Below are 16,529 nucleotides of genomic sequence, written 5' to 3'. Positions count from 1 at the left end.
GGTAAATTGTGAACATACTTTTCTTTTTTCCTATGTAAAGTCAATTAAATTTAGTGGTAAAGATTTTCAAGGTGAAGTGATTCTTCTCATCCTAAGAAAATAGTATTTATGAGATATTTTCAGTTGATCATTACAGTACCAGGAAGGGGCACTGTGTCTGCTAATTTTCCTGGTCACTCACTGCCTCAACATTCATTGTCTCCTCTACTTCTCAGTTCTTGATTTAGTGGTTGCCACCACAGAAATCAGTAGAGGCTTTTTTTGATATTATCATGAAAAATTGCCTCTCCGGCTTCACTGCTTTTGGTTTACAAGAATACAGTTGATTTTACAAATTTATTTTCCTTACACAAAGGGAAAAATTCAAGATGATTATAAAAAGAAAGGCCAGAAAAACGTGGGATTTGAGTTAAATAGGTCCTCAACCAAGCTGATTAAAAATATCTAACTACACTGGGTGGTGGTGGCACAGGCCTTTAATCCCTCACTCAGGAGGCAGATCCAGGTGGATCTCTGTGAGTTCGAGCCCAGCCTGGTCTACAGAGTGAGATCCAGGACAGACACCAAAAAAACAAATCAAAACAAAACAAACAAAAACAAAAACAACAACAACAACAAAAAACTACACAGAGAAACCCTGTCTCGAAAAAACAAACAAACAAACAACCCCCAAAAATAAAATATCTAACTACTTTTGGCTAATTCCAATACTATGTATGACATGGCTTTAGAGTGTGCGTGGGGTGGTGGTAGTGTGTGTGTGTGTGTGTGTGTGTGTGTGTGTGTGTGTGTGTGTGTGTGTGGTGTGTGATTTTTGTCATTCCTTTCATCTCATTGTCCGTCAGATTCATGTTCAGTCCTATGGAGGTGTCTAGGTCTGTAAGTGATACTTTCAAATGCTGAGTTGTGAGCTTTCTTAGCTTTCTTAGCACTCAGGAAGGCTCTGCAGCCTCACTGCTGTGTGGGCACAACTACACTGTCGTTCACTTTCCCCTTTCTTTCAGCTGCTCAAAACTTTCTCTTCCATGTTAGAAGATATCTATAATGTCCACATGGAGTATCCAGACTGCATATTTGAATGTGTGAAGAGAATTTTCCCTTAGTCATTGTGATTAGTGCTATCATCCCACCTACTCAAAGGTTGCTACACGCAGGAAAGACACAATCATGATGGGCATTTTGTTCCAAACTTGGTCAATGGGTGCACAAGCCATTCTTAGCAATGGAAGATTTCATAATAGCCCTTCTATGTTTGGTTAATGCAGACACATTATTTATTCTAGTCTTTTCAGTCCTATGAAAATTCTTTCCTTTGTCAAAACTATGATTTTTTAAAAATCAAAGTGATTGGTGCAATTTTGATGTTGATGTATACCAATTCATTTGTAAGCAAACTTAATTACTAACTTTGAATTGAAAAGTTGTATTAGGAGTTGAACATTGAAATTATTCTGTGGTTAAGCAGTCTGAATGAATGGATTTGAGAGTGTTGTTTCTTTATATCTCTGAGCATCCTTGTCTTCCAGTGAGTTTCATGTGCTCTCTCTTGGCAGGTTCATGAATTGCAAAGTGAACTTGATAAAGAGAAAGAAAATGCTCAGAGGAAGATCCATAAATTTGAGGAAGCTTTGAAGTGAGTAAAAAAAAAGTTACAAAATATTTACTGTTTTAAAAATTGCTCTTACTTGGGGCTGGAGAGATGGCTCAGTGGTTATGTGTACTAGCTTCTCTTCCCCAGGACCTAGGTTCTAGTCTCAGCACCCACTTAGTGGCTGAAACTTTCTGTAACTTCAGTGCCAGAGCATCCGAAGCCCCTTCTGGCTTCTGTGGGCCTTGGATGCATGGATGTCCTACCATACAGGGAGGCAAAATGCTTATACACATAAAATAAAAATAAAAGTAAAAAGCAGACAAGTTGCTCATACTACACTGAGAGCCAAATGAACTAGACTGAGTGTCGTGTTTCACAGTAGCCTTGGAGGGTGTTGCTTCACATTGCTTTCCCATCATGGAGCTCTGTTTTCAGACTTAGTCTACTAGTTGATTTTTTTTTAAGCAGAAGAACCAGTTCAGCTGTTTTGATGTGATAGGAATGAGAAAAAATCGAACTCAGTGGCTTCAGATGCCCTCTTCCTCTTAAGTGGAAACACATGCTCACAAAATGAGGTTTAGCTCTTAGAGTCTTTAGAAACCACTGTGCAGATTTTGTTGGGTAATAAAGTGTTTCAGTTGTTATGTTCACAAATGGATTACTACCTAAGCATTGTTTAGGAAAGGCTTTATCTCCTGACCCGATGTGTGAAGGTACATGGCATTAGAGCTTCTTTTTCCCATCCACTCACTTAACTTGAGTAGACTGCTTGACTTTCTTTGTTTTTTACTGTGAAAATTTCAGCTGGAAAATACTCATTTACTTAATAAATACTCAGTTCTTACCATACGTCAGGCAATGTAAGAAAACACATTCCCAGAGGACCATATAACCATTTGGTAGGCTATTTAAAAAATTTGGCAGTGGCAGTACAGAGCAGAAGGAATTTTACTGGAGAAAGGTCAACATGGCACCTGATTCAAGGGATTCAAGGGGGGAGGGGCTTCTCTGAGGTCAGTGTGCCTAGCTAATTTGTTTTCTTTCCTGAACCTTCAAACCACAGGCATTTGCAGAACTACACCAAAGGACACCTCCCATCAAGCATACTTTGTATCACATTCTCCCCGGGAAGACTGCAGCCCAGCTCTCCCCCCCCCACCCCCACCCCCGGCTTTGTTTATTAGTAAATTGGCTTACTGGCTAAATGAACATCTTAGAATAATTTATGTCCTATGACATCACAAGAAGTAATGTTTTTATCTACACAAGGACTTGTTGCTTATTTGTTCACATCAGCTATGAACCAGATGCTATGAAGGGGGATCAAAAGGCAAGCAATTATTCTCATTAAACATTAAATTGTCATCTTGATTCATTACAAGACTAACACTCATCAAGGGCTTGAAAGAACCATACCAAAATAACAAATTGTATTTGGAGTTAAAAGAAACTATTTTAGACTTTAAGTAAAATTCCCTGATAGATTCATGCCTCCCATTCCCTAGGTAGTCAGTGCCTTCATTTTGAACACTGGGCTGATGGTCTTAACAGTTTAGCACCCAGTATAGCAGCAATAACCAAAATGGAAAATATCAGAGGAAGTCATTGTGAAGTCGGAACTCCAGAGTAAATAGCAGAAGCTGGCTATTTTCCAAATGGAGACTATTTCAAGGAGTGACTGTGAACTGCTGTGGATCTCAGATGGTGCTATTTCGCTGGCCTAAGTATGATTTTGCTTTGCAGCCCTATGATGTAAAAACTTGCCTTGACTTCTTGCAAGCTTTTTTTCTTGAATAAATATATACAAGGTAAAAATAATCTTATGTTTACACCGAGGCATTTTGCTCTCGTATAGTTACTCTTCCTTCAATTCATTTAATAAGGGCTGTTTCTTCTGTGCAATTAAATGGATAGTTGAGGATGGCATAGAAGGCAGAAGTATGTGTATATGTTCATATTTGAGTATTTAACGAGTTTAGTATAAGTCAAAGAATTTTAAAACGTGTAAGGGATAATCAGAAAGGTGATTGCTAATAGCAGGACTGTTTGAGATGGGGAGCTCTCTATCTGATTTCACAGTGGAGACATGGGAAGTACTCCTGGGTTTTGGTCTTGTCCTGTCTGGAGATTCTGCCTGCCATGGCTGATCTCATTTCCTTTCCATCTGTGAGCTTATTCCGAATGCTTATCTCCCTTTACTGCCTCACCTTTTCAGACATACTCCTTCTGTGTCTTCACCTTTACATCCCAGGTCTTCTGATTCTTTCTTAGAATTCCATCCCAGAGTTTTGTAACCATGTAAATGTATTCCTATTAATTAGGATGCTATATAATGATTGAGATGTTAGTGGGGAAGTTGTGTGACTTTATTGTGACATGGTTTTGCTGGAGATATGAAGGTCTGGGGAGTATATGAGATGATACTGATCCTCTCTTTAAGCAGTTGAAATGGCTAATTTAGTCTTTGGTTTCAATTTCAACTTGATATTTCAAAGCTATTGTTATTGAAAAAGGACCCTTTGGATCACATATTAGTCACTCTTATTGTCTCTGTCCAAGAAAGGAAAGACCTATTGGATCCTGGCTTTAGAGGCTCCTTCCATCATGTGGGAAGATGTGGAAGAGCAGAGTAGGTCACCTGATGGCAGAAGAGGAAGCAGAGACAAGTGTGCCTGTGCTCTGCTGGCTGCCCCCTTTCCCACTTATATGCTAGTTGCCAGCCATTGGGTTGGTGCTGCTGATGCTCAGGGTGTATCTGCCCTGCTCTGTCAGTCCTCTGGAGATGCTCTTACAGATATGCCTCAGAGTATTCTTCACCAGTTTTCCAGGTGATTCTCCATGCAATAATGTTGATAATGAAGACTAGCCATCAGAGACTGCAATCAGTAGTTCACTTTGAATGTTGACTCTAGAGAGCTGACTCACTTGTCAATGTTTTTAAGATTTAACACTACTTTAATGTTGCTGACTACTACCATTCTGTGTGTTCATTCTCTATATGGTCTGATCATTTTTTTTCCTATTTCATTTTTATTGTAGGAAGTAGTTTTAATACTTTCATGTACTTAGAAGTTATCTGAAACTGTAACTGTAAATGTCATGAATTGTATGTGTTTTTTATTTTTCAATGATAAGTAAAGAATATGGGAAACCCAGTAGACTACACAACTAGAAAGTGATTGCATATAACAGAACAATATAGAGCTATTGTTTGAAGGATCAACATTGCAATACAATTTTTTTGAGTAGTTAAAATTTGTCAGCATAGAAAGGAACTGGGCCTGATTCCCAGACCAAAAATAACTTGATAAATACATGAGTAAATAAAAATCTCTCAGCAGGTAGAGATGTTAGGTTTACTTTATTCCCTTTTTACATTCCTGTAGTTATCAAATTTGATGCTAAGTTGTGGGAACTAAAAAGTAATAAGGCATGGATTGAAGTAGTGTACAAATTGAAATATTCAATAGGTGTTTAAAATCTTTTTGTTTTGTTTTTTGTTTTTTTTTTTTTGGTTTTTCGAGACAGGGTTTCTCTGTGTAGCTTTGTGCCTTTCCTGGAACTCGCTTTGGAGACCAGGCTGGCCTCGAACTCACAGAGATCCGCCTGGCTCTGCCTCCCGAGTGCTGGGATTAAAGGCGTGCGCCACCACCGCCCGGCTAAAATCTTTTTGATTAATAACTTTTTCAAACTCCTTTCTTGCAGTAAAATTCAAAAGATGACATGAAACAAATTTATGCTATTTAATTCTTTGCATTTTTGAAAAGCACATGTGAAATATATTTTATACTAAAACTGCATAGACAAGTTGTGTGATTTTCTAATAGTACTAGTAATATAAAGTAGTAACTTTTTATCTCACAAATCTAAATGTAGAGCAAAGAATCTTGGTATAAAATAGTTCATTCTATATGGTACTATACATACAGGACTAACAATGTATAAAACTCATAGTCTGAGGAGAAGAAGAAAATCATAATGTGGACAACATAAAATTGTGTACATACATGTGCATTTCTGTTGGACATAGTTCTCTGTCAAACTTTTAATGTGTAGTTAGGAAAGACACATGTAGGAGAATAGCCCTCCACCCGGACCCTGGGTCTGGCAGAACTTGACTGTTCAGTGGTGTTTTGGAGCGTCAGTGAAGTGAGTGGGAGCCCCAGGGAAGAGTTAAGGAAGGCCTTTCCTCTCTTTTGCTCACCCAGCTCTACTCTTGAACCCTGACCCTGAGAGCACACTTCCCATGAACATCCTCATTGATTGAGAAGAATCTGACTCAAGTGCTCTAAGTCATGTACCTGCATGTTAACAAAGGGTTGATTATAAGTGAACAAGTGTTGCATGTAAAGAAACAATGTGAGACATTTTTAGTGGCTTATTTGACTGAATTTACATACAAATACACATATTCATAAACACATTCACATATACAAAAATATTCTTTCAAATCAAGGTTTCTGTATTTTTTGTAGCTTTCTTGAAAATGTCTATGTATATTTTCATATATTAACTGCCTTTTCAGGTAAAATTTCAGTTAGTATGACAAAGTCTAAATGGGGTTATGAAGCAATTCACTTCAGAATGTTCTTGTTCATTATGTTTCTATTTGAACCTTTTTGAAGCTTACTGTCAATGCTAGTGGTATTCAACACATGTTTACAATCTCATTGAAAGCCATTCTATGAAGTTGTATGTGTATGAAGAAATTAGCTGACGATCTCCTTTGCCTAATTTTGTTTAAAGTTAGGAAATAGGTTTTGTATGTTACTTTTCCAATAGACTGACATAGATTTAAAAACATAACATGTTCTCTGTCTTAACATGTATAGTATTTATAATCTCCCACTAAGTGGAAACACAGATTATTTACCCCTGAAGTGATTTTTCAAATAAGTTATATTTTTAAACATGACTGGAAAACCTTTTTCTATCAACCTGTTTTAAATCTCCTTTATCTCTGGTTGCTTGTTTGCTGTTTTGATCAACACTTATAGTATTAGTAGGCAACAGAGATTAAGTTTCCAATAGGAATGGCTTAAAAATATTCAAACTGCCAAGTTATAATGATAGTGTTTCTGTCCTTGTATTTATTCGGAACTAATCTTAATAGAATACTAAATAATTGGGTGTCTATTCAAACGGGGGCTTTATTTCAATAGGCTTTTTATTTTCTTTTTTAATTTTTTTCTTTTGTTTGGGAAAGGGGTGTTTGAGACAGGGTTTCTCTGTGTAGCCTTGGCTGTTTTGGAACTAGCTCTGTAGACCAGGCTGGCCTCAAACTCTCAGAGATCCACCTGCTTTTGACTCCTGGGATTAAAGGTGTGCGCCACCACCGCCTGGCTGTCAATAGGCTTTTTAGATGAAGCATTGCCTATAGAAAAAAACTGGATGCAGTTGCTTTAAGTGCAGACAGCCTTACAGTTCACCCAGGAGCTTGATGTTTTAATTGTGATAGAAAGGAAAAGCACTTAAAGCAGTGTGATATTAGAATTTTGAAGTATAGTAAAATAATAATATAATTCTAATTTTCGTTTTAAATATTGCCAGCATGATGAACCATGGCTTGGTGATTTTGTTTGCAATGTTGATGAATTATTAGTCACTGTGCTTTAGGTGTATGTGAAAATGTGTATAAGGTCACCTTGTATCTTAGTTTCTTTTCCAGTTAGTGAAAGCAACTTCAGAGAGAAACTTAAGGGTTTATTTGGCTCACAATTCCAGGCTGCCATCCATCACTGCAGGGGAGTTAACACAGCCAAAACTTGAAGTAGCTGATCATATTCCATGTCTAGTCAAGAACAGAGAGCAATGACTTATGGTGTGCTTGCTGCTCAGCTTCCTCTCTACTTTTCATTTAGTCCAGGGCCCAACCTGTGAGATGGTACCACTCACAGGGTGGGCCTTCCCAACCCAATTAAGAAAATCCCTCACAACCATGTACAGAGGCCTGTCTTCCAGGTGGTTGTAGAACTTGTCAAGTTGACAGTTGACACTAACCATCACAAAGTTTCTAAGACATTTTATTCTGGTTTGAAAACAAACTTGTACTTCCTAAAATTTTCCTTGGATAAGTAGCGTAAGTACTATTCTACTACAGTGTGAAAGTGATCTATAATTTATAATTGATAAAGATGCCATGCTGATTTTAACTGATTGAAACATATTTTAAAACTAATTGAAACTATACATATTTTCCTATTACTATATTTCTTATATATTTCTGTGTGTAGAGTGTGCTTGTATATGTGTGCATGTTCTACTCTGGAGTTTTATGTGCGTGTGTGTGCATTCTGGTGCATGTGCACATGTGGAAGCTCATGTCAAGAGTCTTCCTTGATCACTATCTTATTCATGGAGGCAGGGCCTGGAGCGTACCCTTAAGGCTACTTTAGCTAGCTAGATTGTTCTGGGGATCCCTAGTCTGTCATCTGGGATGGGAATTAAAAGTGGGCTGCCACATCTATCTGACATTTATTTGAATGTTGAAGGTCCAAACTCAAGTTTCACACTTGTGTGGCAAGTACTTTACCCACTAAGACATTTTCTTGTACTATTATTACTAAAATTAGTAACGGATATAATCTGTAAGGTATTGTCCTATCTAACCATAATGTGACTTCTTATCATAGATGAGTAAGAAGAAAATATATGAGAGTTCTGAAATCATTTGAGATTCCATTTAACTACAATGAGAAGAGTTATATCAAGTTGTACTAAAGATTTTCATTATTTTATAATGTATTATTTTATAGTTGAATCACTATAAGAGTTTATTATCACTGCCATTAAAGTTCTAGACTAAAGAGAATGTTTCTATATCATTCTAACAGGAGGTTATATTTAAGCAGACTGTCCTGGGTGCTAAAGGAGACACTGCATATTGACAGAGCCCACTGAGAAACCATCAGTGCATTTCTTACTATTAAAATTTAAATGATTATGACTGCATTAAATAGCCTAGCTCCTGTTGTACCATTTTATTTATCCTGAGCATATATTTAAACCTGGAGTGCCTGCACAGTGAGAACCTGTACTTCCTATACTAGTTTTTATCTTCAATTCTTTTCTTTTCTTTTTTTTTTTTTTTTTTTTTTTGGTTTTTCAAGACAGGGTTTCTCTGTGTAGCTTTGCGCCTGTCCTGGAACTCACTTGGTAGCCCAGGCTGGCCTCGAACTCACAGAGATCCGCCTGGCTCTGCCTCCCGAGTGCTGGGATTAAAGGCGTGCGCCACCACCGCCCGGCATTTCAATTCTTTTCTTAGATAATTGCAACTGTGCCTCTTCATTTTGAATTTAAGAGTCAGGTTTTGTAAAAATTCTGAAGGGTCTTTTGTTGGATTTGTAGTAGTTTTGCTTTAGTTTGAATATAAATAAAAATTTCCATTTATTTTATCTTCTGTAGTGAGTATATTTCTCCATTAACTTGTCTATCTTAATATCTCTTGTTAAAAATTTATAAATTTTTCTATATATTATATTTGTTTCATTAAGTTATGTTTAAGTACCTAATAGGTCACATTATTATATTTTACCTTTTTTTTTTTTTTTTTTTTTTTTGGTTTTTTCGAGACAGGGTTTCTCTGTGTAGCTTTGCACCTTTCCTGGAATTCGCTTTGGAGACCAGGCTGGCCTCGAACTCACAGAGATCCACCTGCCTCTGCCTCCCGAGTGCTGGGATTAAAGGCGTGCGCCACCACCGCCCGGCTATATTTTACCTTTTTAAAACAATTGTAGTTTTAATTCATGTATCCATCTGAACAGAGAAAGCAGTTAAAGTATTAAAAATTTTTTTTAAAAAAAAATAATTTACTTTGGGCTTGCTTTGTGTATAATACTAACTACACAGCCAGCAAACAATTATAATTTTCCCTTCTTATTTCAGTTTTTATGCTGTCTCTCTTCTCTCTTAGCTTTCTGCTTTGCTATAGTGTCCAATAAACTGTTTCCTGTCATCACAGGTGTGGGCATCCTTGCTCATAAGCAATACTTGATCAAGATACTCTCTAGTTGTTCTTGGCATATTGTAGCTGATACAGAATATGCTCATTCCTAATTTTCTAAGAAGTTGTTTTTGTTTTTTTCTTATTTTTTTTCTTTTGTGACATACTGAAAATGATATCCAGGGCCTCATGTGTGCTTGACCAGCATTTTACCCCTGACCCGCTAAGAGATTTTTATATTTTTAAAATTCATGAATGGGTGTTACAGCTTCTCAGAGGCATTCTGCTGGTTGAAATAACCACATGACATTATAACAATATAAAATAATATAATTTATAAAATAAATGCTATAAAATTTATAGACATTATTTTAAATGTTATATTTTGCATTTCTTGGATCCTAGTTGGTCATGTTGAGTGTTTGTAAGAAATTTTGCTGGATCTGGCTTGCTCAAGTTTACCCAGGATTCTGTGGTGGTGACAGGTTGGTCTGTGCAGAGCTTTGTGTCTTCCCACTGAAGCACCTCCTTTTCTGCTCTATGGACCAGAAGTACCCTGTGGTTCATTTCAGCATGTTGTTTCAGTCTCTCTTGCACAGCTCTTTTTATGAGGATACTATTTTTTAGAGTTTCCAATTTAGTCTTTGGTGAACTTATTGTCCATTTACATACAATGTCTTCTCTGGTGATCTTGTGGAGTCCCCAGTCCAAGTCCCATATCATGATACATTTCACGTCTTCTTAGTTGACCCAGATCCCTCTGTGGCACTCTAGAATCCTTATTCAACATCTTTATTTTACTGAGTTAATTTTGTATTCATTAGTTTTGAGGGCTTTTCAAAATGTATTCTAAATAGAATTCATTTATTAAATTTGAATTTTTTTCTCCCAGTTTGGGAGTTTTCATTTCATTTTTTCACAATTTTTAACTGTACAGGTTTATTTACATTTATTTAGTGGGGTAGGAGAAAATGTGGCATGGCATGCATCTGCAGATCCTAAGACCACCTGCTGGAGTCAGCTGTCTCTTTCCATGTGTGGCTTCGGAAGATGGACCTTGAGTTATTAGGTGCCTTTGCCCCTGAACTTTGGCAGTGTCTTTGAAGAGCAGAGGCTCTCTAATTTGATGCAATCCAGTTGTTTTATTTATTTATTTATTTATTTATTTATTTATTTATTTATTTATTTATTTATTTATTTTTGCCCTTAGGAAGTACAGGTTCTGCTGCTATAGCTAAGAAACATTTTTTGATATCGACTTTGTCCACCAAAGTTTTCTCCTAGGTCTTTTAGAAATCATACAGTTTAGATCTCATACTTGGATCTAATTGCTATACTGAGTAAATGTATTTTAAACATTTATTTTATATCTTTCTTGCTCTGTTTTTTTTTTTTAAGATTTATTTTATTTATTATGTATACAGTGTTCTGCCTTCATGTGTCTTTGCAGGCCAGAAGAGGTCATCAGATCTAATTGCAGGTGGTTGTGGGCCACCATGTAGGTGCTGGGAATTGAACTCAGGACCTCTGGAAGAGCAGTCAGTGCTCTTAACCACTGAGCCATCTCTCCAGCCCTATTTTATATCTTTCTTAACATTGTTTTTTCTTAATGTTAATTTTGTACCTCTCAATATTAAGCTTTTATGCTTACAGCTTTTTCTCCCTGCCCTTATCGGTGTCTTTTCCTCTGAGCATAGGTGAAGGGGGGTTATGACGTCATTGACTCATATTTTAGCTCTTTGTCACTTCCATTATGAGTTTTTATTTTGTTCTGCATTTTTGCTTCTTAAATCCCCTTTTCACCATACTAATCCCATCCTGTTGCAAACTTAATCAGTTCTTATTTTTATGTCAGTTAACTTTAAGACCTTGCCTAGTTTGTACAGACTCTCTTCTTTCATTCAGCTGCTCACACTTTTTCTGCTCTTTTCTTTTGGATATCCCTTTAGGTTATTTTGATGGTAGATTTTTCTTGAGTGTATTCTCAAATGGTGTTCTCTTTCCCAGGTTCTGCAGTAGCTTCCAGATTTCATTTTTGCTTTTCTTCTTTATTACTTCATCTTGAGTAAGATAGACCTCACCTGATTTTGATCTATTTATTTAGCACTCACTTAGAGGGCTCCTACAGTTTGTGCACCTTCCTGAGTTCTGTGCTGTATACCTTCCTGCCTGTGCTTCATGTGGACTTGTTCAATGTCCTTGCTTTTGTTAAGATCAACAGCTGCATAAAAAACATCCATCACTTGCCAGGAGGTTCAAAGTTTCTAAGAATATTACCTGCAGATCCTGTTTTACTAATAATGAAACTTTTAATAACCTATATTCTGAGTCTTTGATTTTTCTGAATGATTGTGAATTTATAGTTCTCACATTCTTACCTGGTTTTATATCCATCTTTATTCACTTAGCTGTGAAGGTTGCAGCACTCTGTATTTAGTACACCAACTTCACTTACCCTTCACTCTAATCCAGATGTTTTCTGGGACATCATCATCATAGTAGAATCCCAGCTACCAAATGTTTTGATATTTTTAGATTCAGATTCTTTTACTTGAGAGACAGGAGGTATCTTTCTAGCTCCAATTCTAATTTCTGAAGCAAATTCCATCTGCTTTCGAGTCTTGCAGTACAGTTGGGCAGTTTTCTCAGTCTGTTTCTAGCCTCTGTGTTTACTGGAGGCTTATTTACTAATGGTTTTCATCGGCTTGCCTATATGATTGAGTTTACTGTTATCAGGATGTTTCCTGCTAGTTCTCCTTCTAAGTGCTAGTGATCACTTGGGGAGACAATTTGAGAGACACTCAGCAGATGCCATCTTTTTTATATGCAGCTAGAACTTATCTTTGCCCAGTGTTTTTGGCTAGATTTTTGAAATGTGATATGTATACTCCCATGCTCTTTCTAATTGCATAGTTAAGTTCATGTTAAGTCAGCACCATCACTTTTGGAATCAATTATTGTGGCTCAATGTAGATTCAATTATAGATTAGTTTGTGGCACTAACATCTAGATACATGCTGACCTCTTCATGACTTTGAAACTTGATTTCTTAAAATAAAGAAGTCCTTGATCTCAGCTTGCTTTGTGGTCTTTTGCTTCTTTTTCAAGAGGATATCGGGAAGCGTGTGGAGCTGGGTGACCTCCTGAGCAGTGCAGCACGGTTAGCTTTCTGCAAAATTAATAAGTGAATCAAAGGCCGACTCCCCATCTCCCAAATGACTTTTTTTTTTACTCCAGGAAAATCATCATATTCTCTGTTGCCACGAGGGTTCTTTGATTTTTCACACCATTGGATATATGCTTTATTAATATAATAGACTGCAGACGACTCCTTCTGAGATTTTATCCTTTTAAAAAATTGTTCTTGGCATTGTTTGTTCACGGAGTGTATGGTATATGAAGCTGTAGTTCTTATTATTAGAGCAATAGTTGGTCCTCCTCTGTTCTCTCATCCTCTGTCTCTAATTACACATGAAATTGGTTCCATTTCCATTCTCTTGGTGCCATGCCAAAACATTGTTTCTGATTTCATTAAGATTCTTCTCTTAAACCCTCCACTCTGTATTTTCTTAATTGAAGTTTTTATGCACCAGGCTTTCTACCTGATAATCACTTCCTGTTACAATTAATACATCTTTCTCTATTTGAGTTGTAATTTAAGATGCTTTCTGAGTCTGTCAACCATATTCACCTTCTTAACGTTTATATATGCATAAATCTCTGTCTTAGAAACCCTTTCTCAACACTACTTCACCTTCTTCACCCAAGGCCCCCTCTGCTTCGCTTTAAGGTATTATTTCACTCATTTCCTCCACTTCGTCTTTCACTCCCAGCCCCTTCTAGTCTGTCTTCATGTCTCCAAAACTTTACTCCAGGTTTTCAGAGACTTCCAATAGGGCCTTTTTTTTTGCCTTTTTTTATTATGACCTTGCTCTTCTCGGGTTTTATCATTCAAACCATTCTTCCAGTTTTCTTCTTTCCATTCAGTATTCTCTGCATGTTCATCATCGTCTCAACTCTCTCGAGATTGTTTTCTAGACACTCCAGTAGGCCATGGCTTCATAGCCATCCTTCACTACCATTAGTGACTCTCAGGTATGTGTGTTAGCCTTGGCCTGTTGGCTTCATTTAGTTTATGGCACTTAGTAGAGTGTCTGACTTGGGTTTCCTGTTTGAAATCCTGTTTTGAAATACACCAGTGTGGAGTTGTAGGATCGCGTCTGTCCTCTGTTGTTTCCATCCTGTGCTGCTTTTCCCTTGCAGCGTCTATAGTTTGGTTCTTGCATCCATTTTCGTAGTTTCCCCTTCATTCAAACATTTAGCAGATATTACAAAGTTCTTCACCTGAGATTAATTTATTCTGCACATACATTTGGTTTGGCCTGTACCATGTTTTTGCCATTCTGAATTAACTGACAGCATCATAATATTGGGAGATTTAAAAAAAATGGTTTTTGGCTCTTTTGAACCAAGTTCTATGAGTATTGAGCTGTCACCTCTCAGGGACACATGTGGAGCTGACTACATAGTTCAGAGACAAGGTCACAAAGGAAGTTAGAATTGCTTTCAAAGAATCATTGTCATAAAGATCACATTTTTTGTTGTTCAGTAAACAATTACATAACAGCAGCAAACAGCTAGTAGGTTCATTTTTTAAAATTGTACTTTAAAACAAGTTAGGTTAAAAGGGAAAACAATAATAATATCAAACACTTAAAATGAGAAATAATGAAATTGTTACTTATCCAGTTTTGTAGACTTTCTCTAAAGTTTCTTTCCAGACAGATTAGATAAACTTTCATTTCTAGCTAGAACACAAAAGTAAACATGAAAAATTACAAAGTGATATGACCAGCAGAAATCAGGCTGAGATGATGCCTCACTGAGCACCAGGCTTGCTGTACAAGCGTGACGACTTGAGTTCAGATTTGGAGCCCCCAAGTAAAAGCCAGGAACAGCAGTAGTGCTCAGAGGCTGGAGACGTGTAGATCTCAGGGCTCATGGCCAGCCAGTTTAGCCAAATGAGAGTCCTGGACTCAGAAATGAACACAAACTTCTGCCCTCTACATGCACTTAAATGCAGAGGCGAGACCCCCTCCCCTCCTTTTCAGCAGCCAGTGAAATTGGAAACACAGTGTAATGAATCACTCAAAATAATTTGAGAAAAGAAATGAATGAATGAGTCAAGACTCCATGAGAGCGGTCAAGAAATGACCAAGAGGCAAAACTTAGACATTAGATGAGTGAAAACATCCAGGTATCATAGTCACATGCAAGGCCTGTAGTCTTTGCCTTGTTCTTCTCCTTGTCATCGTTTGGTCCCTGTAGGTATTTGAATTTGGAATCCTGTTCTACTTATCCCCCCGATACAGGTTTTATTATTATTATTATTATTATTATTATTATTAATTTATTTATTTATTTTATGTGTATGGGTATTTTGCCTGGTCTGTGCACCACCACATGTGTGTCTGTTGCCCTCAGAGGCAAGAAGGCCACATTGAATCCCCTGGGACTGGTCATGAGTCACCATGTGGGTGTTGGGAATCAAATTAAGGTCCTATGGAAGAACATCCAGTGTTCTTATCTCTGAGCCATCTCTCCTGCCACTCAGCTAGAGTTTTTTACAGTTTAGTAATTAAGGCCAAATTTGTGTATCGTAAAGTATTTTAAACTGGACAGTTTAGTACATTCACAGAGTTGTACATCTACGACTTTCATATAGTTACACTTAATGTTTAGTGCTACAAATAAAGGTCTGGGTCTATTAGCAGTTACTGTACATCATCTAACCCTCCAGTGTTCTCCCAACACCTGTGTGCTTTCAGTTTTTGTGGTTTGATCTTTCATGGATGCATATATGGCATGGTGTCTCATGTGATCTTTTGAGTCTGGTTTCTTTTAGGTAGCATAATGTTTACAAGGGTCATCTACGTTGTAGGTTGCATCATAACTTCATTTATTTGATGGGTAGATAATCTTCCACATGTACATATGCCATAATTCCTTTATTCATTACTGTTGGTAGATATTTGGATTATTTCTACCTTTTAACCAATGTGAATAAAGCTACTATAAATTATCAAATGTAGTTCTTTTCAATTCTTTGAGTATATGCTTAGGTGTGGAATTATTGGGAAAGCTGATTGCTCTGGTACCTGGCTTCTGTTACTGGTCTTGAAAATGATGCTTGGGCAGATAGCACAGTTGTGTCTTTTTACTCTAGATGGAGCTACTGCAATAGCCCTCAAAAGAAGAATGTCACTGACACTTATAACAAAAAGACACACTCTTTCCAGTTTTCTTTATATTCAACAACACAACCATAGATTGGAGTGTTATTTCAAGTTCACAGCATTATAGCTATGAAGGTACAGCTGTGTAAGTAGCATTTCTATCAAATTAGTGTAAGTAGTTAAGTTGGATCCTGTTACCCTTCTTCCCTTTCCTCTGTACTTAGGGTTATATTGCCTTCATTTGTTGTTGTTTTTGTTTTGGCTTTTGAAACAGGGTTTCTCTGTGTAGCCCTGGCCTTCCTGGAACTCACTGGGTAGACCAGGCTGGCCTCAAACCTAGAGATCCACCTGGGATTAGAGGCATGTTCCACCATTGCCTGGCTTTCCTTCATTTTTTTATGTCATGCCTAATGAACAGAATTCTCTGCTGTTCAGTGATGAAAGCATTCTGATCTACTTTTCATTGATATCTATCCATGTATAGCTGTCAATAAAAACAGTAAACCAAACCAAACTATTACCACCTTATGCTTTAAGAGTTACAGTAGAATTGTCAGATTCTTGGATTAATACTGGGACAGTCACATACCTGTCCCAGTATTAATGTGAATATCTATTTGCTATATATTAACAGAATTTACTTTAATAATTTCTAGGTAATTTGTTGGGAATATTATAGTTTGCTTTTCTTACAACCAGAACTAAGTGTATTTTAAGCCTAAATTACTAGAAGTCATTAACAAGAATTACTTTACCTTTA

General features: G+C 37.0%; 1 protein-coding gene across 8 annotated transcripts in view; it reads left to right on the top strand.

Annotated features, from left to right (window-relative positions):
- Cep112 (centrosomal protein 112) overlaps positions 1-16,529 on the top strand; it is a 494,900-nt gene that overhangs the window by 117,699 nt on the left and 360,672 nt on the right. For all 8 annotated transcript variants that reach the window (XR_008222117.1, XM_052755648.1, XM_052755650.1 and 5 more), the window contains one exon: positions 1,554-1,633. Coding sequence is in view for 7 of the 8 variants with exons in the window: in XM_052755648.1 (XP_052611608.1) it covers positions 1,554-1,633 (80 nt within the window). In the remaining variant the exon portion in view is untranslated. The remainder of the gene's footprint in view (positions 1-1,553; positions 1,634-16,529) is intronic.

This window comes from Peromyscus californicus, unplaced genomic scaffold (assembly GCF_007827085.1).
Source record: "Peromyscus californicus insignis strain IS unplaced genomic scaffold, ASM782708v3 Scaffold_3__1_contigs__length_106647218, whole genome shotgun sequence".
Taxonomy (NCBI): Eukaryota; Metazoa; Chordata; class Mammalia; order Rodentia; family Cricetidae; genus Peromyscus; species Peromyscus californicus.
Note: the sequence above shows the minus strand (reverse complement) of the source record. Positions and strands in the feature narration are given on the sequence as shown.